The sequence below is a fragment of the Somniosus microcephalus genome, chromosome 2 (assembly GCF_052327205.1).
Source record: "Somniosus microcephalus isolate GS21.2 chromosome 2, FLI_Smic_1.0, whole genome shotgun sequence".
NCBI lineage: Eukaryota > Metazoa > Chordata > Chondrichthyes > Squaliformes > Somniosidae > Somniosus > Somniosus microcephalus.
The window spans coordinates 112,462,419-112,487,505 of record NC_140988.1 but is presented as its reverse complement, the minus strand read 5'-3'; the positions used below and the strand labels follow the sequence as shown (position 1 = coordinate 112,487,505).

Sequence of the window (25,087 nt, the reverse complement as noted above, 5' to 3'; positions counted from 1 at the left end):
GTTTTTGCCACCAAAGTGGATAACCTCGCATTTATGCACATTATACTGCATCTGCCCAATAACCCAACCTGTCCAAATCATCCTGGAGTTTCTCAGCATCCTCCTCACAGCACACACGCCCACCCAGCTTTGTGTCTTCTGCAAACTTGGAGATATTACATCTAGTTCCCTCATCTAGATCGTTAATATATATTGTGAATAGCTGGGCTCCGAGGACCGGTCACTGCAGTACCCCACTAGTCACTGCCTGCCACTTGGAAAAAGACCCGTTTATTCCAACTCTTTGCTTCTTGTCTGCCAACCAGTTCTCTATCCAAGTCAGTACCTTGCCCCCAATCCCATGTGCCTTAACTTTACACGCTAATCTCTTATGCGGGACCTTATCGAAAGCCTTCTGAAAGTCCAAATACACCACACCCACTGGTTCTCCCTTTATCTATTCTACCAGTTACATCCTCAAAAAATTCCAGTAGATTAGTCAAGCACGATTTACCTTTTGTAAATCTATGTTGACTTTCTCCGATCCTGTCACTGTTTTCCAAGTGCTCTGCTATTACATCTTTTATAATGGACTCTAGCATTTTCCCCACTACCGATGTCGGGCTTACCGGTCTATAATTCCCTGTTTTCTCTCTACCACCTTTTTTGAATAGTGAGGTAACATTAGCTACCCTCCAATCCATGGGCACTGTTCCAGAGTCTCTAGAATTTTGGAAGATGACCAGCAATGCATCTACTATTACTAGGGACACTTCCTTAAGTACCCTAGGATGTAGATTATCAGGCCCTGGGGATTTATCGGCCTTCAATCCCGTCAATTTCCCTAACTCCATTTCCCTACAAATACTGATTTCATTCAGTTCCTCCCTCATTAGACCCTATACGCTTGACTTTGCCAATCTTTTTCTCTTCACATATCTATAGAAGTTTTTATGTTCCCTGAAAGCTTACTCTCATACTCTATTTTCCCCCTCTTAATTAATCCCTTTGTCCTCCTTTGCTGAATCCTAAACTCCCAATCCTCAGGTTTGCTGCTTTTTCAAGCCAATTTATATGTCCTCACCTTCGATCTTATGCTATCCCTAATTTCCCTGGTTAGCCACGGTTGAGTCACCCTTGTTTTATTTTTATGCCAAACAGGGATGAACAAATTCTGTAGTTCATCTATGCGATCTTTAAATATTTGCCATTGCCTATCCACCGTCAACCCTTTGAGTAACATTCCCCAATCAATCCTACCCAACTCGCGCCTCATACCATCGTAGTTTCCTTTATTTAAATTCAGGATCCCAGTCTGAGTCAAATACTTCACTCTCCATCTTAATGAAGAATTCGATCATATTGTGATCGCTCTGCCCCAAGGGGCCTCGCACCACAAGATTGCTAATTATTCCTTTCTCATTACATGAGATCCAGTCTAAGATGGCCTGATCTCTAGTTGGTTCCTCGACATATTGGTCCAGGAAACCATCCCGTATACACTCCAGGAATTCCTCCTCCACAATATTGTTACTAATTTGGTTAGCCCAATCTATATGTAGATTAAAGTCACCCATGATAACTGCTGTGCCCTTTTTGCACGCATCTCTAATTTCCCGTTTAATGCCATCCCCAACCTCCACATTACTGTTTGGGGGTCTGTATACAACTCCCACTAATGTTTTCTGCCCCTTGGTATTTCTCAGCTCTCCCCATACAGATTCCACATGATCAGAGCTAATATCCTTCCTTACTATTGTTAATCTCTTTAACCAGCAATGCTACCCCACCTCCTTTTCCCTCTTGCCTGTCTTTCCTGAATATTGAATACCCCTGGATGTTGAGTTCCCAGCCTTGGTCACCCTGGAGCCATGTTTCCGTAATCCCAATCACATCATATCCGTTTACATCTATTTGCGCAGCTAATTCATCTACCTTATTACGAATGCTTCTCTCATTAAGACACAAAGCCTTCAGGCTTGTTTTTTTAACACTCTTAGACCTTTTAGAATTATTATTTACTGTGGTCATGTTTGATTTAAACCCTTGATTTCTCTGCCACTTTTGTTTACCTCCTTCCTGTCTTTTGCTTCTATCCTTGTTTCCCTTTCCTCTGTCTCCCTGCACAGGTTCCCAACCCCCTGCCATTTTAGTTTAAACCCTCCCCCCCCCCCCCCCCCCCCACAGCACTAGCAAACACTCCCCCCTGGGACATCGGTCCCAGTCCTGCCCAGGTGCAAACCGTCCATTTTGTACTGGTCCCCCCCCCCCCCAAGAACCAGTTCCAATGTCCCAGGAATTTGAATCCCTCCCCCTTGCACCATTTCTCTAGCCACGTATTCATCTGAAATATCCTTCTATTTCTACTCTGACTAGCACGTGGCACTGGTAGCAATTGTGAGATTACTACCTTTTTTGAGGTCCTATTTTTTAATTTACCTCCTAACTCCCTATATTCAGCTTTTAGGACCTCATCCCGGTTTTACATATAGAAACTTAGAAGCTAGGAGCAGGAGTAGGCCATTCGGCCCTTCGAGCCTGCTCCGCCATTCAACGAGATCATGGCTGATCATCCAAGTTCAGTACCCTGTCCCTGCCTTCTCCCCATATCCCTTGATCCCTTTAGCCTTAAGAAATATATACAACTCCTTCTTGAATATATTTAATGAACTGGCCTCCACCGCCCTCTGTGGCAGAGAATTCCACAGGTTCACCACTCTCTGGGTGAAGAAATTCTTCCTCATTTCAGTCCTAAATGGCTTACCCCTTTATCCTTAGACTATGACCCCTGGTTCTGGACTCCCCGGCCATCAGAAACATCCTTCCTGCATCTAGTCTGTCCAGGCCTGACAGAATTTTATAGGTTTCGATGAGATCCCCTCAATTTTCTAAACTCCAGTGAGTATAAGCCCAATCGACACAATCTCTCCTCATACATCATTCCTGCCATCCCAGGTATCAGCCTGGTGAATCTTCGCTGCACTCCCTCCATGGCAAGAACGTCCTTCCTCGGGTAAGGTGACCAAAACTGCACACAATACTCGAGGTGCGGTCTCGCCAAGGCCCTGTACAACTGTAGCAAGACATCCTTGTTCCTGTACTCGAACCCTCTTGCTACGAAGGCCAACATACCATTTGCCGCCTTAACCGCCTGCTGCACCTGCATGCTTACCTTCAGTGACTGGTGCACAAGAACACCCAGGTCTCTCTGCACTTCCCCTTCTCCCAATCTATTGCCATTCAAATAATAATAATAACACCTATATCGTTGGTACCTATATGCACCATGACAACTGGCTGTTCACCCTCCCCTTCCAAAATGCTCTGGAGCCGCTCCGAGACATCCTTGACCCTTGCACCAGGGAGACAACACACCATCCTGGAGTCTCGTTTGCGGCCACAAACGCCTGTCTATTCCTCTTACAATAGAATCCCCTATCACTATACCCCTCCCATTCTTTTTCCTCCCGTCCTGTGCAGCAGAACCACCCATGGTGCCAGGAAGTTGGCTGCTGCTGCCTTCCCCCGATAAGCCATCTCCCTCACCAATATCCAAAGTGGTATATCTGTTTGAGAGAGGGATGGTCACGGGATCCCTGCACTACCTGCCTGCGCCTACTACTCTGCCTGGCGGTCACCCATTCCCTTCCTGCCTGTGTGCAGCCTTTACCTGCGGTGTGACCAACTCCCTAAACGTGCTATGCACAATGTCCTTAGCATCGCGAATGCTCCAGTATGTATCCATTCGCAGCTCCAGCGCTGCAATGCGGTCTGCCAGTAACTGCAGCTGGATACACTTCCCGCACACATGGTCGTCGGGGACACAGGAAGTGTCCCTGATTTCCCACATGGTGCAGGAGGAGCATACCATGGCGCCGAGCTGCGCTGCCATGACTTACCCTTTAATTAATTCAAATTAAATTAAATCAAATGAATCCCACTAATTACACTACAATTAAATGATACACTCAAGGGCCCTTGTTTACCAGCAGTCCCTGCTACACAACAGAGACGCTAGAAACTATAACCACAATTTAAGTTTGGAAAAAACGAGGGAGAAATACTCACCAACCAATCACTTACCTGCTTTCTGGTGACGTCACACTTCAATTACTTTTTACTTCTCTCTCCCGCTCTCGGAGCTCTGAGATTGGTAAGCCTCTCGGGCCTCGCTCTTTATATTCTCAGGCTCCACTCTCGCTCCCTCGCAGGTCCGATGCCTCTGCTCTCGGGCCTCGCTCTTTATATTCTCAGGCTCCACTCTCGCTCCCTCTCGAGTCCGCTGCCTCCCTTGTCCCTTATCCTCCATTTCTATGTGGTGGTGATGTGCTGAGACACCATTTCATGGGCACCTGCTCCCCTCTGGTACCTTGCCCACATAACTATTCTTGTGCGTCTTAGACAGTGGGTGCCAGAAAGCTATCCGATCATAGGGGTATCAACATGAACCTGTTCCCGTCCTCTTCGCCATCCATTTCCCCCTGCACGTGAATGCCGGATCAGGAATGACCGCTCCTCCTACATTCTTTCCTTAGCCTGTGGTGACTCGTACTGCTGAACTGGATATGATTTTAGCTTGGCTAACTCAACCCATACTGGGATTGAACCCAAGACCCTCCTACTCCATGTACTTTCTTGTCGCACAGAATGGTGCTTTTACGCACTAAGCCATTAGGATGTTCTCATGAAGCCTGTTTAATTGCAACTTTGTTTGCATGTCCCAGTAGTCTGCGTTTTTCACACACGACTCAGAAAATGAAAGAAAAGGAGAAACATTCATTTTATGGTTGTCTACATCCTGCAGCCAAACTTTTTCTCAAACACTAGACAATTAGAATGCTTTCATCTGCTGGCAGGTGTGTTTACCTGCAATATCTTGATGTAATTTTATAACTTTTTCCTCAAATACAACCTGCAGTCTATTATTTTGTGAATCTTCTTTCACAACCCACTGTTTATTCCTTGCCCCACATTTTCAGGAACTTATTGCAAAGCTGTTCTAAAAGTAGTTAACTTCAAGTGCCCACTTTTAGATTTCCTGCCATGGGATTAACCACTTCTTCTAATTCCTGTAATATGCGGGTGTTGGTATTGAGTTAAAATGAGCAGTGACTTGTCTACAAAATGGTAACTATAAGCAGTTCTTTACTAATGTGGTTTTTAAATTTAGTGGTTTAAGTTTTTCATGCTGAAGTGCTTTTTTGGGGAGGGGTGGAAGCAATATAATGCAACAGACAGTAACATTGTCAGTTCTTGCTTTTATTTTGGGTATTGAGTGGGAAGGACAGTTAATTATCTTGGAACTGTCTTCATTGTAAATAATCCACAACATCCCAGCTGATGTGACTTTGATGTTAGTGATTTAATCCTTAACATCTTTTATGTAGGTTTTACAGTTTGACCAATAATAGCTGTGATGGCATTTCTTTGTTTTGGGAGTCATTTATTTGTCATTACTTCATTTTTATCCTTTGAGATGAGAAAACAGACCAGAAGCTGTGTGTGAACACTAGTTAAATAGCATCCAGTAAGAAACTTATCAATTCAGTTTAATTCTATTCATTAGATTTGTGGGATTTCTCTCTTTTTTTCAATATAAATCTTGAGGTAATTCTGTAAAATCGAATATACTGGTCTTTGAGTTTAAGATAAACTTTTCGGGAAGTGGTTGGATTCAACCCATCTAGATGCAAAAAGCCCCACACTGCACTAAAGCCTGTTAGAAATTTGCAGCTAATGAAGGCTACTCTTCACTTTGTTTCTACTGTATTATTCCAAAAACAAAAGTACTTTGGTATGCTCAGTAATCCTGTTGGGTTGCTGTACTGAAGGGCTTGATTCATTTTGAGAGCTAGTGATCCAAACATGAAGGACTGGGGACCTCAGCAAAAGTTTCTGAACTTGGTCACTAAAATAGCTGACAAATTAGAATGAAGGAGTGTTCTGTAAAATATTTTACTGATTCTTGACAGCCTTTCCCCCAAAGGTACCTCTGCTACAAGTTCACCCTCGGTTATGAGTCCTGTGGTGCTCTAGTTCTAAACCAGAACAGACCTGAATTTAATTCTAGTAGTTTCATGGGCTACAAAAAATTGCAATTTTTAAAAACCAGACAAATGATCCAATCTAAAACATCTATCTTTAGTGTCTACTACATTTTTTTTTCATTTATTTGAATTCTAGTGTTTTGCTTTTTAAAGAGTGTTATTTAAGGTCACTTCCATCTGTACTTAAATGATACTCCATATATTAGTTTGAATAGTAATGTGCCCAAAATAAAGGTAGTGGCTTTTGTATTGTTCAGCTCTGTATCTATATAACATTTTGGAATTAAAACCAGAAAAGGAAAAACTTTTTGGGTTGGCCAACTAATGATAGCTGTTAGAACCCATATAGTTAAATGAATCACTTTGTGGGTTAGTGATTATTGAATAAACTTTGTGCTCCGAGTGTATAGCTATAGCTCTAGACCAGCTATTCTATATCTGAAGTGTGATGTCTGAGCTAAAGTCCAAACGGACCACCAAGGAGTGATCATGGTGGTCTCAATTACTTTACAACTTGCCCTATTGAAGCTGTGGTTCACTGCAAGAACCTCTTTTATAACGCTGTTTATTTATTGGCCGTGCAGTTGTCCTCTGAAGCAGGTGGTCTCTAGTTACATTGCCCACAGTACTGCACATTACAGAGGCGTTAAACTCTCTGTTGGTTAAGACACTGGTAGAAGACTAACCCACTGGTAGTACATTTTCACTAGTCTTTCTCCGCAAACGACCTACTGCAATTGTAAAGTGAAATGGCAGTACTTTAAGTAGGCCCACGTGTGCACAACACTAAACTCTGCTCCAATCATATTCCGCTTACTGGTGTCCAGCTAAGCACTGATTTGATTTTTTTTTAATTGTCAGTAACTTTCCACATTTTCTTAGCTCATTTAAATTAACCTGTTTATTTCATATTTTAAAATAGTATTTTCTGGGATTATTGCTCTATGATTACCAGAGTGACTGTGCTGCACAATGTCTCTCTGTTCCTAGGCTGGACATTTACGCCCTCCTATTCCACCCCTCTCCTCCCTTCCTCAAAAGTACAGTTTTGGGCCCCACACTATAGGAAGGATATTGAGGCAATAAAAAAATATAGCGTAGATTTACTAGGATTCTGCCTGGTATGAGAAAATACAAATATGAGAAACAGTCTATAAAATTGGGACTGGTTTTGTTAGAACAGAGGAGAATAAGGGGTGGTTTGATTGAGGTGTTTAAAATTGTGAACAGATGAAACGGAGTAGACCGAAACCGACTCTTTCTAGTGGTTGAGGGAAATCTAGATAAAAGATTACATGGAAGAGAATAAGAACAGAGAGCAGGTGAAACTTTCTTCTACTGAGGATCGAGAGGCTGTGGTATGCACTACCAGAGTTAGTGGTTGAAGCAGAGACCACAGCCCCGATTGTAACATAGTTCAAGGGGCAGGTTCAGGTGAGACGTCTAAGTCACACCCCAAATAGGTTAGATAGGTAAAAGGGGAATAGAGATATGGGAACAGGTCCAGCACATGGGCCTATGATTGTTGCTCATGGAGGATGAACACAATTGCAGACTGGTTGGGACAAATAACCTTTTCCCATGTTCTATTTCTACATGTGGACTTGGAACAGGATTAACCTTGACTCTGATATTCCCACACAGTTACGTATCCTGCAGACACTTGACTAGCTCACACATGAAGAATGGCCGCATGAGTGAGGTACAAGTCTCTGCCTCTACCAAAGTAACTAACTAGCATAGGCCAGTGTCTACATTGGGAGAGAAAATGGGTAGGTCCAGCAGTAAGTTGTCTAACTCTTCTTCCTGTGCCCAAAATACCAGCTAAGATCAACAGTACAGCTGAAACGATAGTTCCTTTTTGGGTCAGGTTTTGATTCTAGCCTTGGTTTTTTTGCCTTTTTAGTAGAGATGTTTTGTTATTTCCCTTCATCCCTTGGCTGAGTGCCTCCGTGGTAATTTGTTGCTTGTGGATTCTGTTTTGTTGTAAGCCTATGTTTTGTTTGTGGGTTATCAATCATTTTTCCACAAAGGATTTGAATATGAAGTACGTTAAAGTGTTGCTTCTAAGCTGAAGTGAATTCACAAATCCATCTTGCAGCCATGCGCTAGAACTGCTGGGACAACGAGGGGATTAGTAGATTAATGAGCAGCCCCTGAAACTGTTGCTCAGAACTATCTGGGATAGGTGATTGATTACCTTTTTTTCCAGACGTTTCCAGTGGGCATTCATGCTTGAGATCAGGAGGAAGTGAAGTCATGCATACATGGAAGGCGTGATGGAAGGAGTGGTGGGGGGTGGCGGTTGAAGGTCAGGTATATCCAACCCATAGACACTGGGAACGAAAGTAGAGTGAAACACATGCTCTGCGTCAGTTTAAACAAAGGCTGTCAAGTGAGGCAGGGAGGAGGCAAGTCTTTAAGAAGAAAGCTGGCCAAGCTTTAGTGAACATCTGATCCTTTTAGCGGGCTAAAAACAGCGTGGCATAACTTGTCATAAAAACGGCTACAATATCAAGTCAAATTGATTGAGTATTGGCATTTCCCTCGTCTGTGAAGCCATCTAGATTCTCTTCCTTTTTAAAGATGCAGTTTTTCTTTAAATCAAAAAAGGTTGCATTTGATCTTGTACATCAGTTCTATTCTGCCTCTAACTTGCCTGTTTTATTTCACAGCAAAGATTATAAAGTTTAATCGGCTGAAACCATGTCCTGACATCCAAGAGGAAGAGAGAAGGCATAGATATCCTAATCTCACTAACATTATGTCTGAGACTGGATTCAGGTAAATTCTCATCATTTTTAGCACCCTATGGTGATTATTGGGACTTTCATCCTTTAGTTGCCTCATGACCGGTTTTCCTCTCCTGGCTTTGTTATCACTTCAGCTCACCTTCCTCTTGTTGAAGGTGCTTTTATTGAACTCTCCTGGGATTTTGGGCATAGAAGGAAGAGGTAGACAACTTGCTATCTTCCTTGCAAAGAGACCCTCTAGTGCAGATTAGGGCATTTTACTCTCTTTTGTATTACTGTATAAAAGCTCCACTTGTGACTTTATGGCAACTGGTGGGGGGGTGGGTGACAATTATTACACTCTAGGCTTTACACTTCATCATAGTTGCTCCTTTGCACCCCTTGCTCAGATTCCCCTGCATAGTACCTTGGAATGTTTTGTTACGTGAAGGCTCTTTTTTTTTTAAAGTGACTAGTTGTAGGAATGAATTGCCATTGGAAATCTATATGGTAGGCAAAGGATTAATTAGCACTGCATGACTCCACAGTGATGTTTGCTCTTTTTGCCAATTTTCTTTGCTTAACTGAGATGCAGTTCCATGCATGTAGCTCTCCCTCCAGTACCACAGTCATCTAGTCATTTGTGTGAGGCTTGACCATAACAGCTAGCAGTTATTCAAGCATGGAGTTATAATATCTGGTTTTAACTGGACTTCCATCCACGTGCATGTGCACTATCAGTAGTACTCCAAAGTAGGAACTCAGTCTCTTTTATTCCACTCTCTAACTCGGAAGAGCTGAAGCCAAATTTAGCATCTCTATCATTAGCAGCTATCATCTCCCTATCGGCTAACTCCTCACTAAATGAGAATTGAAGCAGGGATCTTCCTGGTCTCTCTGGCTCAGCTACCTGTGGATAAACTTGCTGAACCATCAGAGAAAGTAATTGAGCTACTGTAATGTTTGTCAGTGGTAGCACACTCGCCTGTGAGACAAGGTTGTGGGTTCAAGCCCCATTCTAGAGACTTGAGCACATAATCTAGGCTGACACTTCAGTGAAGTGCTGTACTGTCAGATGCCATCTTTCAGATGAGACGTTAAACTGAGGCTCCAGCTGCCCACTCGAGTGGGCGTGCAAGATGCCATGTTACTATTTTGAAGAGGAGCAGGTGAGTTGTCCTGGCCAATATCTATCCCTCAACTAACATCACTAATTACCTGGTCATTTATCTCATTGCTGTTTGTGAGCCCTTGCTGTGCACAAATTGGCTGCTGCATTTGCCTATATTCCAACAGTGACTACACTTCAAAAGTACTTCATTGGGGGAGGTCCTGTTATGAAATATGCCATATTAAATGCAACCATTCTTTATGTAATGCAAGTAAGTCCACATCACTCAACAAATTTGTAAAGCTGTCTTTTGTTTTTCCTAAAGGGATGGATCAAACTTGGAAAACCTTGTAGAGAAGCAAGCAGACCTCATTGATTACTTAAAACTGCACAATGTGCAGTTAAGTAAAAGACTGCTGACTTTAATATCCCAGCAAGTTAGAGACTGAGGTTCTGAAAGAAGAGCCACGAGTCTTTAGTGGCAGACCAAAGAATAAAGAAAGGCACAGCTTGTGCTGCAGAGGAGTAAAGTCTGAACTGGTGTATCCATTTGAAAGAAAAGAAATATGAAGCTGGAGTGTAACTTGTTTAAAATAATAGCTGGGTGAAGATTATCTTCAAAAGAATTTAATTTTTGTATTACCTATGGGATTGTATTGGGAGACAACATTTGGCACAAACACTAATGACTTGTTTTTCCATTTTGACAACTGTTGTACAAATCAATCATGTAGCAAAATTACCTTGGATGACCTGTGCCAAGAGACTTTCAATTGTGAATTGTAATCTAGGACAATTGCATCTGTCTAAGTGAAGAGTTTTTTTCCTGCTTTTGTAATCTTGACATTCACTTGTTTGGCATTGTTGAAGATGACGAGTATTCTGAAAATGACTTTTTAAAAGAAAATCTTGTTTAAGCTATGAAGATGTATAGAATGTTCTACGTTGCTTTTGAGTACAATGCTAAATATCCCAGGTTGAATTTAGATCTACATGCTAGTCACTTCAATACAGAGATGGATAGGTAATAAACTTCTACTGGGCACCCAGATAGTACAGGAAGTGGCTGTCCTATAAAATTTGAATTCTGTGACTTGTATAAGCTGCTTTGGAAGTGTAAGTTAATAGTTATTATACAATAAATTTTTCATAAAAAAACACCAAGTTTTTTCAATCTAATTACGACTTGGTAACCTCATCATTTCGTAAAAATTTCTTCCTAGTTCATTCAACCTCCACACAAACAAAATCATTTTCATCTTCTCCACTTTAAAGCTTTGTTCTGTACACATCCATCTTGGTCTGTGCCACATTGAAAAGGCTTGATTCTGCAACGTCCATGATTTCTTTCCTCCTCCTCCTTCCCCACCCCCCCCAAAACACCCTTCTAGTCTACCACATTGGGGGGAAAAATTGAATTTTTTTCTGTATCTTGCTACACCATCTGGGACCAGCCTTGTGAAAGTTTCCATTAACTAACTTGCCAAGTGGAAGTTTTGTTCTTTAATGACTGGCCATTTTTTTAAAATTGCAATAACGTAATATCTGCTTGATGCCACCAATACCTTTCTTGTAAGATGATGTCTACCAAGGAAACCCTAGGATTTCCTGAAGAACTCCCTCCGTCCTATATCCTTGTCTAGTGAAAGATTAAACCACGCCAGCCATATGCTGACAGAATGACAATGCATTCCAACAAATTGCTCTCCAATCCTAAATATAATTAAAGACCAATAACATTCATCTCTTATTACTCTGATTTAAGCAACTTGGGAGCAGATTTTCTAAACCATTCCTGAGGACCTCTACCATAACCATCTTGGAAATTGGATAAATACTTGAAGGGGAAAAATTGCATGTCTATGGGGAAAGAGCAGGGGAGTGGGTCTAATTGGATGTTTTTTTTTTCAAAGAGCTAGCACAGGAACAATGGGCTGAATGGCTGCCTTCTGTACTGAATGATTCTAAACATGAAATCAGGCAGGTGGACAGTTCTTAAAAACTAGGGGTTTACTTACCTGCTCGTATCTCGACCCTTTCCTGACGCTAACTCTTTTAACCTGTAGAGTTTTGCAGGCAGATGAGGCTCCCGCTTATAGCAGATGGCGGGTGTCATGAATTTATGAATATAGAGGTCCCCATGCATCAAAAGGACTTTGCATTTTAAGTGGGGCCTGAGTTGGGGAGCTGTCGCGGCTTTCTGATCTGCAGTCAGAAGTCCTCCAAGATAAGTGGAAAAACTTTCCTTTTATGGGGTAGGGAGGAGAAAGAGTGGCTTCCCCTGCCCTGGAGGACTTCCCCTGCCCTGGAAGACTTCCCTTCCTCTCCCTGCGACTTAACTGCCTGCCTGCCAGTGAGCCTTCCCCCTAGTGCTAGCTGGTGGCCTTTGACTGCTTGAACTTCATCTCCCACCTGCCAGTGAGCTGCCACTTTCCACCAGATTTGGGTGGGCCTGGTGGTTAAAATACCTCGGACTCACATTTTCGCTGAAGTTTCTTTCAAATCCTGGCCATATTATGACTGGGAAAAGCTGCACTTTTTTTAAATGCACATCATAATGGTTGCAGTTTGAAGCAAAAACAAGCTATCAATCAGGTAACTATTAGTGATTTCCCTAAGGTACTTCTTAAAATACAGCTGCCCTTACTTAAGCTGAACATCAGGTCCATCACCAAGACCTATTTCCACCTCTAATGTTTCCCCTTCCATTTCTACCTCAGTGCCATTGAAACGCACCGCAGTTTTTTGCCTATCCTTTATTTTACAGCCATTTTGAGCTGGGATAGTATCATGCTAAAAAGATAAATCACTCATTGGTCCTGCTTTTGATTGTTATTCACTGATCTTTGCTGAAATGTATGGATATCGGTGATATCGTCCCACAACTAAACAGTCCTTTGACACATGAAAAATAGTCATACGGGTGGGGTAACGGGGGATACTGGTACCCATGAAACCTGGAAAAATCAGTGCCCGCAGAAGAGATCCTGGCTATCGTGCTGAAGACTTGTGCTCCAGAACTAGCCGCGCCTCCACCCAAGCTGTTCCAGTACAGCTACAACACTGGCATCTGTATGACAATGTGGAAAACTGCCCAGATATGTCCTGTCCACAAAAAGCAGACAAAAACAAGCAGGACAAAAACAATCCAGCCAATTACCGCCCCATCAGTCTATTCTCAATCGTCAGCAAAGTGATGGAAGGTATCATCGACGGTGCTATCAAGTGGCACTTACTCACCAATGACCTGTTCCCTGATGCCCAGTTTGAGTTCCGCCAACACCACTCTGCTCCTGACCTCATTACAGCCTTGGTCCAAATATGGACAAAGGAGCTGAATTCCAGAGGTGAGGTGAGAGTGACTGCCCTTGACATCAAGGCAGCATTTGACAGAGTGTGGCATGAAGGAGCCCTAGTAAAACTGAAGTCAATAGGAAGTGGGGGGGGGGGGGAGGAAACTCTCCACTGGCTGGAGTCATACCTAGCACAAAAAAAATGGTTGTGATGATTGAAGGTCAATCATCACAGCCCCACGACATCGCTGAAGGAGTTCCTCATGGCAGTGTCCTTTGCCCAACCATCTTCAGCTGCTTCATCAATAACCTTCCCTCCAAAAAAAGGTCAGAAATGGAGATGTTCACTGATGATTGTACAGTGTTCAGTGCCATTCACAACTCCTCAGATAATGAAGCAGTCCATGCCCGCAAGCGACCAGACCAGAACGACATTCAGGCTTGGGCTGATAAGTGGCAGGTAACATTCATACCACAGAAGTGCCAGACAATGACTATCTCCAACAAGCAAGAGTCTAACCACCGCCCCATGACATTCAATGATATTACCATTGCCGAATCCTCCACCATCAACATTCTGGGGTTCGCCATTGACCAGAAACTTAACTTGACCAGCCACATAAATACTGCGGCAACAAGAGCAGGTCAGAGGCTAGGTATTCTGCGGCGAGTGTCTCACCTGACTCCCCAAAGCCTTTCTACCATCTACAAGGCACAAGTAAGGAGTGTGATGGAATACTCTCCACTTGCCTGGATGAGTGCAGCTCCAACAACACTCAAGAAGCTCAACACCATCCAGGACAAAGCAGCCTGCTTGATTAGCACCCCATCCACCACCTTAAACATTCACTCCCTCCACCACCGGCATACCATGGTTGCAGTGTGTACCATCTACAAGATGCACTGCAGCAACTCGCCAAGGCTTCTTCAGCAGCACCTCCCAAACCCGTGACCTCTTCCACCTAGAAGGACAAGGGCAGCAGGTGCATGGGAACATCACCACCTCCAAGTCACACACCATCCTGACTTGGAAGTATATCGCCGAGCCTTCATCGTCGCTGGGTCAAAATCCTGGAACTCCCTCCCTTACAGCACTGACTGCAGCGGTTCAAGAAAGCGGCTCACCACCTTCTCGAGCAATTAGGGATGGGCAATAAATGCTGGCCTTGCCAGTGATACCTACATCCCATAAAAATGAAATTTAAAAAAGGGGGAAAACTCTCCCACTCTCTGGCTTTGTGCCACATTATGTAGTGCCTTCGCTCATTGAGTAACTAGTAGAGCGCTGAAGTTTAAACACTCGTCACTCACAAAGGCTGGTTGCCAGTTCTAGTTTGAAACTTACCTCTGTTAGTTCCTCCTCACTTTTTCAGGAGTTAATTCAGTGGGATATTTTGTACATTACATTTAATGGAATAATGCAGCATTTCAAGTGCATAATTTTTCCACACACAACTAGTATATAATTAAGCAGAAAAATGTGGTCGTTAAAAAAAAATGTTTTACACTCTAGACAGACATAAAGGACAATGCAAGATAAAATAGGCTATTTAAACACACAATATGCCCACTGGGTATACTGCCTTTTCATTTATAAAATGTCAATAACCCGAGAGGGGATATTTCCTCCGCTCTATTTCTAGTGAAATCAGGAACACACTCACAAATTGTGACCAGAGGAAATCTTCCCACCCAGTTGTAAAGTTTCCTCTGCCCCATGGCATACAAACCTCTAGCAATAACATTTATTATGCATCTTGATTTCAGTGTTAAGTCTATGGAGATGGTATCTGAATCATGGTCTCAGAGTCTGACTTTTACAAAATCGTCGCTAATTAAAATTAAAGTAAAAATAATAAACCATTCAGATTTGCAGTTTCTCATTTTCATACTTATCAAGAAGGTGACTATCTTGTATTAAGAAACCAAGATGAACGGCCAAGGCCCAAGGTGTGTGATGTCGCCAAGATTGAATGGAATAGGAAAGTAAATGGGTAAATCAAGAAATAACGATTAGACTTAAAGCTTGAGCTTTAAGAGCCTGAAGATTATAGGAGAAAGGGGAAAACTCAAAGCGGAAAGGAATTACACAGTATATATTTCTGTACAAGCACTTAATGTGCTCATACTAAATCCCCTTTTAATAGGCATTAACCCATCTACTTTATAAACAGACTAATGCCTATGTTTAAAAAGTGCATTAAGTATTTGGGGAATGTGCTGGTTGGAAAATATTATCTCAATAAAATAGCACCTTTGGAGGATTGAAAGAAACAAGATTTTCATTACCATTTCAAAAGCTTGTGGAGATCAAGCTATTGTAATTCAGCCACAGTAGTTAAGTCATTGTACTGCAAGAGGAATGAACCTTGTGAGGATGGAGGGTGTGTGATCTGAAAAATGTTAATGAATGTGGAGTGAAATCATTAGCAAAAGAGTTAGATGATGAGTGGAGGAGGGAATTGAGAGAGTGAGAGATGGCAAAAACCTAGGAACCTCTGAGTAGCTGGAAAAAGAAGCAGGGAATGAGACATCTATTACAGCAAACATATCCTATGTTGGTACAGTGTGCTCTGACTCACCATTATAAACTCCTTTGTAGCCATAGACATTTCCTTCACATAAACAAAGTCCTCAAATGTCCATATTTCATTGGCACAGTGTCATGGGCATACTTTATGCAGTTCTGCACCTTCAGAAAGAAAGTCTTGCATTGATATAGCGCCTTTCACAACCTCAGGACGTCCCAAAGCACTTTATAACTAATGGGGTCGTGAAAGGCGCTATATAAATGCAAGTCCTTTCTAATTACTCTATATATCCACTGCCCAGTAGCAGTTGTCTGTATATCTAGATACAGTGCTTGCCTTCTAATTAAAGATGTTTCAGAAATGATTTTCAGAGATGATGGGCTCCTTGTTTTCGAGGGTTAAACTACATGGGCTAGAAATTTGTCTCAGCGCCACGCCATAGCCCCATGAAATGGCGCTAAAATGCCGGCCACCGCTCTTTCGCCAGCTGGTGGTGGGTCCCGCGGCGGCCACCGTTTTTGTCCCTCCCTTTGCGCTGCCGGTAACTGGCAGCGCCCTGGAGATCAAAATGCTGGCGTGCAAGCAAGCTGACAGTAGCGATGTCAGCATCTCTTAAAGGGACACAGATATCATTCAGGTAAGTTTGGATTTAAGCTTTAGGACTGCGATTTTTTATTTTATTGAAGTTGCTGCAATAGATGTTAAAAGTATTTTAAGTGAGATGGGAGTGCTTGCAAGGCCTCGGATGGTAAAGAAAGGCTTCTGTGAAGACAGAAAATGCTGCAAATACTCAACATAAGAACATAAGAAATAGGAGCAGGAGTAGGCCAATCAGCCCCTCGAGCCTGCTCCACCATTCAATAAGATCATGGCTGATCTGATCCTAACCTCAAATCTTCTATCACTGTGCATCCACCCGAACCCATGTGATCTTCCGGGAGAGGCGAAAAACCAGATAAAGACCCAATGGCCAACAGGTCAAGCAACATCCATGAAGAGAGAAACAGAGTTCACGTCTCAGATCGAGATGCTGCCTGAGCTGTTGAGTATTTCCAGCATTTTGTGCTGGCATTTCAGATTTAGAGCATCTGCTCATAGAGGGAAGAGGAGGAAGCCACAGAGGAGGAAGCATGCATCCCAGACAGCCCCTTTGTGGCCGGGATATCCGGGATGGAATCATCCGCCTGTAGTCCCAGTGACCACAACCCCAATTCCCCTTTTAATATTAGTCCCACACCTTACTGACCATCACAGCGTCCTCTTGGCCACGTTGCTGAAATAAAAGCCACCACAAAGCAAACTTTCCAATCCAACTTTATACAACTGTCGATCCAATATGACATCAAGAAATCAACTCATCACCCTTATGCATTCCCTCAGTGACTGTCTTGTGTGTCCCTTTGCCTATCCTACTGATGTCACGCAGTGCTTGCCCAGTGGCTGCAGCATGGCTGGTGGAAGGCTGATGATTTCTAGTGGACTACACTGCAAATGGCCTTGTTGGTTGATCTTGAGGAGCTGGTGGCTGGGAGTGTCAAATCAATCTTCTTCACTCTCCTCTCCCTCTTCTTGGTCACCCACTGGCTGGGCAGGCTGCATTTCTTGGGTGTGTGAAGTGAGGAAGGCACAAGGGTGCAGTTGTGAGGGGAGGACGGGAAAGGAAGAGGTGCATGCGAGAAAGAGGATAATGTATGAGGATACCAGCATCTTATATCCTTTCAGACCCACCGCTGGCCAAGGGCTCAGCCATGCTCCTGCCAAGAATGGCCAGCACCGTCTCCTCCAAGGGGGTGAGGTGAGATTAGGAATGGGAAATGTGCCTCGTGATTGATACAGATTGTTGGTAGGTGAGTGATGGGGGTGGGGGGGAATTGTGCATTGAGCATGTGTGAGGCTAGTGATGCAGTTAGTAGGAGTCGGTTTTTGAAGATGCATGCACTGACCTTGACCAGTGGTTTGAGGGCATGAAGCTTCTTTGGGCACTGGAGCCAGGTGGTGGGGGTGACACTGCTGGCAGTGACGACCTCGGTGATCTGGTCCCACATCCTTCTTTCTGGAGGGCCTCCTGGCCCCTGTGGGTAGAGGACCTCTCTTGCAGTGTTGACCCCCTGCACAAAGCAGGAGTGCTGTGTGCGAGTCCCTGGGTGCCCCTTCCCTGGCTTGCTGAGCGATTTGTGTTAGTGCTGAAGCACTTTTCCCATTTTTTTTAGGTGTGGAAGACAATTCAGCTTCAAGAGCTGAAGACTGCCATTTGGGAATTATTTAGAATGTTTATTTTGAAAGGCAGTAAGGGCTGAAAATGCATTTTTTCCACTTGATTTTAATTTTTATTAGTTTTGAATGCATTGCCCCTTTAATTGCCCACAATGCCTTGGGAACTCCACAGCCTCACTCCCAGAGGCTGTAAGAAGCAGGACTGTGGATGGGAACTTCGGGTCGGAGGCCTCCATTAACGCCACCAGGAGGGCTTTGCACAGTAGGTTAGTGCTGCGCTCCACATCGCCAACCTCCAGAGCCAATCTTTCAACATTAGTGCCACAGCCATTTTCGGCGGCCGTTAACTCGAGTTGTCGCTGACATCGGCAATTCTGTTGGTGTGCACAAATTCCGCCCCCCCCATAAGTCTCAGTAACTATTAATGTTCCCATTCAGCCGCGCAGCGATCTGGAGGTCCCGCGCAGGCCGCTCAATGGCTTTATAATGGAAAAAAAACGCACAGGTGCGATAATTTGAATGGGTCGCGTGCCCCCCAAAAAATTAGCGGCAACATTGGTAACTACCCGTCACTGATTTCTCCCCACATCCCATTAAAAACCTTCAATACTGGTGAGATATCATAGTTGACAAAAATGAGTTTTATTTTACAGTAGCATGATTCCTTTAACTGGAACGTAGATTGCTAAACCATGGAGTTGCAGAATTAAAACGATTAAATATTGAATAATGCACTTGGGATTAGTTGGATTACAGTGACAAATGAATTTTAGTCACATTGGTTGCCTTTTGCCCCAAGGAATAGTAAGGTTTATCTGGAAAGTATTTTTTTTTGCAAATCTTGCCAAACATTTCTTGAAAGTCAGCCTTCCATGGATTCTGTATTTCCACTTGGAACATGAAAAGCCGTGCATTTGTCCAACTCTTGAGTAAACACGTGCTCACCAATTAAGTATTCATGATCTTTCCAGTCTGAGTTCATTGAAATAAACAGTCCTTTGCTCTTCCCCCCCCTGCCCTCAAAACATCGAGACGGTGTTGCTGTTGCAGATGTTCTAGCTCCTCCAGCCGCTTCATTTGTGTTTTCACGAACTATATTTTTAGGGGGAAAACAAAATTAGGACATTTGTAATAACTGATTCTGTGAACTGCTACACACCTCCACTTCGACTCACTGTTAAGCCAACAATGTCAATAAATGTTCGGGGATTTTGGGACTAAACTATGTTACCCCCTCCATTGCAACTTGTGTTTACACCAAGTCCTGGCACCTTTAACATTTAAATAGACAATGGATTCTGTAGAATTTGCAGAAGAATCATAACAATATCCAGTGAGCTCACGAAACTGCCCTCAATATTCACAAGTTTCTTTTATTCTTTTTTTTACTCTTGCCAATTTTCTCCCCTCCCCTATTATCCTTGAGGGATTAGCTCCTTGTTAAGATACGGTTTCACAAGTACCCGTTGCCCTTCAGTATCTCGCCCAAATTGCAATTATTGATGTATAAGCCTATGCACTGATTGTTGGCCAGTTATTTGATTTCAGGGGATTTTATAGCCAAGCCCCAACCCTGTCCTCACCCATGGTCCACATATACGTGCTTCCAGCAGGAGATGCTGAATATAGCAATCAGGAGCAGAGCTCTGGGTGATTTTCCCCTCTGTAACCCAGGCCAATTGTAGTGCCTGTTTTGTTGCCTTAGCTGGGATAAGTTAACTCAAAACAGACCAGGGATCAAACTTGGGACCTTTCTAGGCTACATTAAGTTTACAGGATACAACACAAGAAAGAGATCTGAGGGGATAGCTCACTGAAACCATCAGCACAGCAGCAGTAAAGAAAGCAAACAAGATCTTGGGATATCTATCTCTGTAATCTCCTCCAGCCCCACAACCCCCGAGATATCTGCGCTCCTCTAATTCTGGCCTCTTGAACATCCCTGATTTTAATTGCCCAATCAGTGGTGGCCGTGTCTTCAGCTGCCTAGGCCTAAACTCTGGAATTCCCTCCCTAAACCTCTCAGCCTCTCTACCTTTCTTTCCTCCTTTAAGACGCTCCTTAAAACCTACCTCTTTGACCCAAGCTTTTTGTCATCTGCCCTAATTTTTCCTTATGTAGCTCGGTGTCAAATTTTGTTTTGTAACACTCCTGTGAAGCGCTTTGGGACGTTTTACCATGTTAAAGGCACTATATAAATACAAGTTGTTGTTGTCCAGCCATAGGAATAGAACATTAGGAAGTGAGCTTGTACAGAGCACTGATCCAGCCCACTAGGCCAATATTTACATTGCTCATAGGAACAGGAGTAGGCCATTCAGCCCCTCAAGCCTGTTCCGCCATTCAATGAGATCATGGCTGATCTGTATCCGAACTCCATCCACCCACTTTGGCTCCATATCCCTTAATACCCTTGGCTAGCAAAAAATCTATTGCTCTCAGATTTAAAATTATTAATTGAGCTAATATCTACTGCTTTTTGTGGGAGATAGGAACAGGAGTAGACTATTCAGCCCCTCCTGCTTGTTCATGGCTGATCTATACCTCAAATCCATTTACCCGCCTTTGAATCACATTCTTTGATACCCTTACCTAATAAACATCTGGCAATCTCAGTCTTGAAAATTACAATTTACCCAGCATCCTGGCATTTGGAAAAGGTATGGCAAGAGCAACTGATACCCGAGCTATGAGAAGGGGCTGCAGAACTGGAAGTATTTACACTGTAGAAAAGAAGGTTCGGGGGAAGATCTTTTTATGGTATTCAAGATTCTATGGGGTAGAAATAAATTGAACACAAATAATACTTTTAACATTATCACACGCTTTACAAGGGGGCACAAACTCAAGCTCAGAAGAGGGATGTGAACAGACACTTTAGATTTAGCTATTTCACACAGCAAGTGGATAAAAATATGGAACAGACCTAGGAAGACAGAGCAGGCAGATAGAGTCGGCAAATTCAAGAAAGAGCTGATTGATATTTGGCAGAGAAAGCAAGGGTTATGAGAAATCGAGCAGTCTATGTTAGTTTGTAAAATTTGGGAGCTGACCAATGGAAGACAGTGGCCTCTTTCAGTCCTGACAATTCCTATGTTCCTTTATATGTCTCTGATACTCATTGTTAAACCTGCTAGGTGAGGGGGGGGGCATTCAGGGTGGGTTTATAAAGTCGTGGGATGTGGAAATTTTTTATAGTTATTGGAGTAGTACTTTGGTAAGAAAGTACTCCCCTGAGCTTTTCCCCCTTTCATGGGTAATTAACTTATTAAGAAAGAACTTGCATTTAAATAGCGCCTTTCACGACCCCAGGATATCCCAAAGCACTTAACAGCCAATTAAGTACTTTTGAAGTGATAGTCACTAATGTAATCTAGGAAACATGGCAGCAAGGTCCCACTAACAACAATGAGATAAATGACCAGATAATCTGTTTTTAGTGATGTTGATTGAGGGATAAATATTTTAAATCTGGGCACCGGGGGAACTCCCCTGCTCTTCTTTGAAATGGTGCCACAGGGTCTTTTACATCCACCTGAGAGGGCAGACGCAGCCTTGGTTTAATGTCTCATCCAAAAGACGGCACCACCTATAGAGCAGCACTCCCTCAGAACTATACTGAAGTCTGGATTTTGTGCTCAAGTCTCTGGAGCGGGACTTGAACCCACAACCTTTTGACTCAGAGACGAGAGTGCTTGCACTGAGCCAACATGGACACTGACTTATTAAATTCTATTGTGAATACAAAAAATGCAACTTTTACTGTATATCTGAAATGATTTAAGTTTCCTAGTTCTGCTACATTCCACATGTTGTCTCCTTAACACTGCTAATTGACTTTGGCTGTGCAGTTTGATAAACTGAATTAACTAATTTGGGTACCATGGTTTCAAGTGACTGCATGAAATGTAAACTCTAATTTCAACCCATTTGATGTTTCACATGAACTTCATTTAATACCACCACCAATATAGATCTATTTGTTGAGCTTAAACAACACTTTGTTTGCTATGTGTGTTGAAACAGCAAAACAATTTTGGAGGATTAGTCATTTAGGTGTGATGTAATTAAGTAGTTGTGATCATACTTAGCAACAGGGCTGGCTAATAAGGTGTTAATATCTTAAATCGCCTGAGTGAATGTCCACTAGATGTGTCTCACTAATAGTGAATGTAAAGGCACTTTTACTGTATAGGAGTGCAGCCAACTGCAGTTGCTCCTCCATCAGCTGCACTCCTAAGTATAAACACTAAGATCCACTAGGAAGGGCTGCACTGACTGCGTGCCACTCTTCAGAGGTCTTGTGCGCGCCTGGGTAACTATGGAAAGAGATCACGCGGTGTCCATTGGTACACTTGGAGCTTTCCACACTGGGCACTGCTGTATATCGATTGCATCATCAATCATGAGGATCAAATTTTAATTTAACTCACATACAATTTTAGTTCAGATAGTCTGCTCGTATTCGTGTTGCCCTCCTCTTGAGGAGGACACTTGTAGTTTGGTGGCATTGAGCTAGCCCAGTATCACTCCATTGGTCTATTTGGAATAGTCCTAAGTACAAACAGCAGCACCTGCAGGGAACTGAGACCAGTGTCGAGCCATTCCTGATCTACAAATCTGCCTTCAGGTTAAAGCCACCTCTTCCTTAAAAGTAACCCTGAGGAACTGTCCTCCCCCCATCCCCATTTGCACTGTGGGATCCTGTATTACACAGGGGTGCCCAGCACCCAACACGGAAGAGAAAAGGGCGAGAGCGTCACACTGGAAATGGGTCTTCCAGTCTAGTAGTCTTAACTAATCTGACACGTTTACCTTGGCTCTGCGTATCAGGAACTAGTAGCCCTAACACCCCACCAAACTCCATATAAAGGCAGCTTTAAATTATCCTTAAAATGTGTTCAGATATTCAATATTGAAATCAGGTTAGTTGTGGTTACATAAGTGCTACAGAATAAATGCATTTATATGGGTATCAGTAGGGTGTAGGTTTACATTTGTTTGTACTTTGGGGACTAGTGGCTCAAACACCCCACTGACACCAATATAAAAGCAACTAATGAGTCTGCGCCTTTGGGGGAGATGGGGAAAAGATTGGAGACAGATAAAACAGGGATTAAAAACAAGAAGCTCTCAAATTGCAAACGACAAGTTAAACCATAATGATGTTTCAATCTGCCTCCTGAAAGCGTGGAACTGGTTATTTCAATACCACAATGTTTCCAGTTAGGCTGTAATGTTTGTTTGCAGCTGCAATCAATTAAATCAATCTTACTCTTAACAAACCTTAAGGGAAGGGAACTCTCGAATGGAGAGGCATACATCTTCTTTGCAAACAGTTATGCCTTTGCATCTTCCTTCTCCATCTTTTACCTGAAAGGAAGAATTGAAGTAAATTGGTGGTTTGCCATCTAACATTAAATTGAATTTGACATTCTCTAAAGCAGCAACTCAGGAATGCAGTCAGTAATGAGCATTGTTAAACTTGCACTCTGAATTTTCAAAGTTCTTTTTGTGCAGGCTTGAAGGCTTGACTTGTGCTGTTCAGTCGATTAACCTTTCTCATTACTTGCCATAGATATTTTTTTAGAAAGAAATGTTTGTTGCTTTTGAGCACTCTGGATGTGCGTAAAATTGTAATGAATCCCTAGAAAACTCCATGGAGTTTTACTCTTAAAGCATAACTGTAAAAAAACATTGCACATAGAAATCTATCAAGTCTTCTTTATTTCCAGTGAGTCTTGTTTTGTGAAAAGTAACACCTTTCTCTGTCTCTTGCTACAAAGTTCATTCTATTCAAGTTGTTTTCCTCAAAAAAACTGCACTGCTTCTAATGGTTTGGCCTGGGCCAAATACAGCACACCTTGCAAAATCTGTAGGAACTATTATACAGTACTGTTAAACTCTTCTTCTCTTAGGCAGTCCCTCGGAACCGAAGATGACACTGTTAAACAGTGTCGTAGACTCAGCACCAAATACCTCTCAGATTAAAAGCTCAGCTGATAAAAGTGTAGGAACTGGTCACTTACCTGCTTTCTGGCCACTGATCAGCAGAAGACTTGTGCATACAACAAGAATGATGTGGAAGATTTGCTGAAATCTCATTTTGATTTTTTCACCCGTAGAGATTGAGCTGAAGCAGACAGAACACAGAATTTCCCAGCACTGGTTAAAATAAAAGCCTTCACTTTGCCAACGGTATCTGGCACAAATCACACTCTAGTGGCAAGCCCCTAACTGAACTGCGCTGCTGCATTTTCTAACAAGGTTAATGATCACATCAGGCAAGGTTATTGGTTATTAGCTGTGGTCAGGGCCTCTTTCTTTGTGTGGAGTAAACTCACACCCCCTCTTTTCTATAAGCAAACAACTGAGAAGAAAGCCATGTAAACAGTAATTGTCTGTCTGTGGATGGGTAAGCTGGCTCCGAAACAAAAGGATGGTCCTCTTTAAATTCAGCCTGTCAGGGAAGAATATGAATAAAACGTGATGCTTCCCCATTTGCAAGTGTTTGACTTTGTATTCCACATATTGATCCCATCTGTAGAAAACCCTGAGTAGCAGGAAGGACCCCCCTCCCCTCCTTTGTCGTGCTGGGTGCAAGAATGTGAAAGCACATACCTATTAATTTTGCTTGTTTAGTATTGTCATACGCCTTCAGGCTCACTCTCGTAATACCGCATGCTCTGCATTCTGGTAAACTATTCCAGTACGTTTAATGAAGACACTTTTATATCGTGATAGAGCTCCTGACTCATGGGTCTCATGCTACCAGCAGTAACAACAACCTGCCAGATTCATTAAGAATGCAACAACAACAACTTGTATTTATATAGCGCCTTTAACATAGCAAAACGTCCCAAAGCGCTTCACAGGCGCATTATAAAACAACATTTGACACCAAGCCACATAAAGAGATATTAGGGCAGATGACCTAAAGCTTGGTCAAAGAGCGAACACAGGCTAATGGGTGAACGGGACTTGGTACGAGTTAGGACACGGGCAGCAGAATTTTGGATGACCTCAAGTTTACGGAGTGCAGAACATGGGAGGCCAGCAGGAGTGCGTTGGAATAGTCAAGTCTAGAGGTAACAAACGCAGCTGGGAAGCTGCGGCTAGCATCAGGAGCTGAGTATAAAAATGGCTTACATGCCCTTTTTCGTTATACAGATAGAGCGTC

At 42.9% G+C, this 25,087-nt stretch overlaps 2 protein-coding genes across 2 annotated transcripts in view; one reads left to right on the top strand and one right to left on the bottom strand.

Annotated features, from left to right (window-relative positions):
* The window catches only part of tmem192 (transmembrane protein 192), a 55,725-nt gene extending 44,679 nt beyond the window's left edge, over positions 1–11,046 (top strand). The window contains exons 5-6 of the mRNA XM_085961965.1: positions 8,702–8,810; positions 10,195–11,046. Coding sequence (XP_085818091.1) covers positions 8,702–8,810; positions 10,195–10,318 — 233 coding nt within the window. The 3' untranslated portion in view covers positions 10,319–11,046. The remainder of the gene's footprint in view (positions 1–8,701; positions 8,811–10,194) is intronic.
* Positions 11,047–18,530: 7,484 nt separating this feature from the next.
* Positions 18,531–24,680, bottom strand: apela (apelin receptor early endogenous ligand). The gene is made up of 3 exons (XM_085961953.1): positions 23,937–24,680; positions 23,194–23,280; positions 18,531–18,999 (listed from the first exon to the last, which is right to left on the bottom strand). Exons 1-2 carry the CDS (start codon positions 24,010–24,012, stop codon positions 23,195–23,197), a joined length of 162 nt encoding a protein of 53 aa, XP_085818079.1. The 5' UTR covers positions 24,013–24,680; the 3' UTR covers positions 18,531–18,999; position 23,194.
* Positions 24,681–25,087: the final 407 nt, after the last annotated feature.

Excerpts from the sequence above, each read along its gene's own strand:
- apela (XM_085961953.1), bottom strand. The coding sequence starts at position 24,012 with ATGAGATTTCAGCAAATCTTCCACATCATTCTTGTTGTATGCACAAGT. Across the intron at positions 23,281-23,936 it reads GATCAGTGGCCAGAAAGCAG|GTAAAAGATGGAGAAGGAAG; the intron begins GTAAGTGACCAG and ends TCTTCCTTTCAG.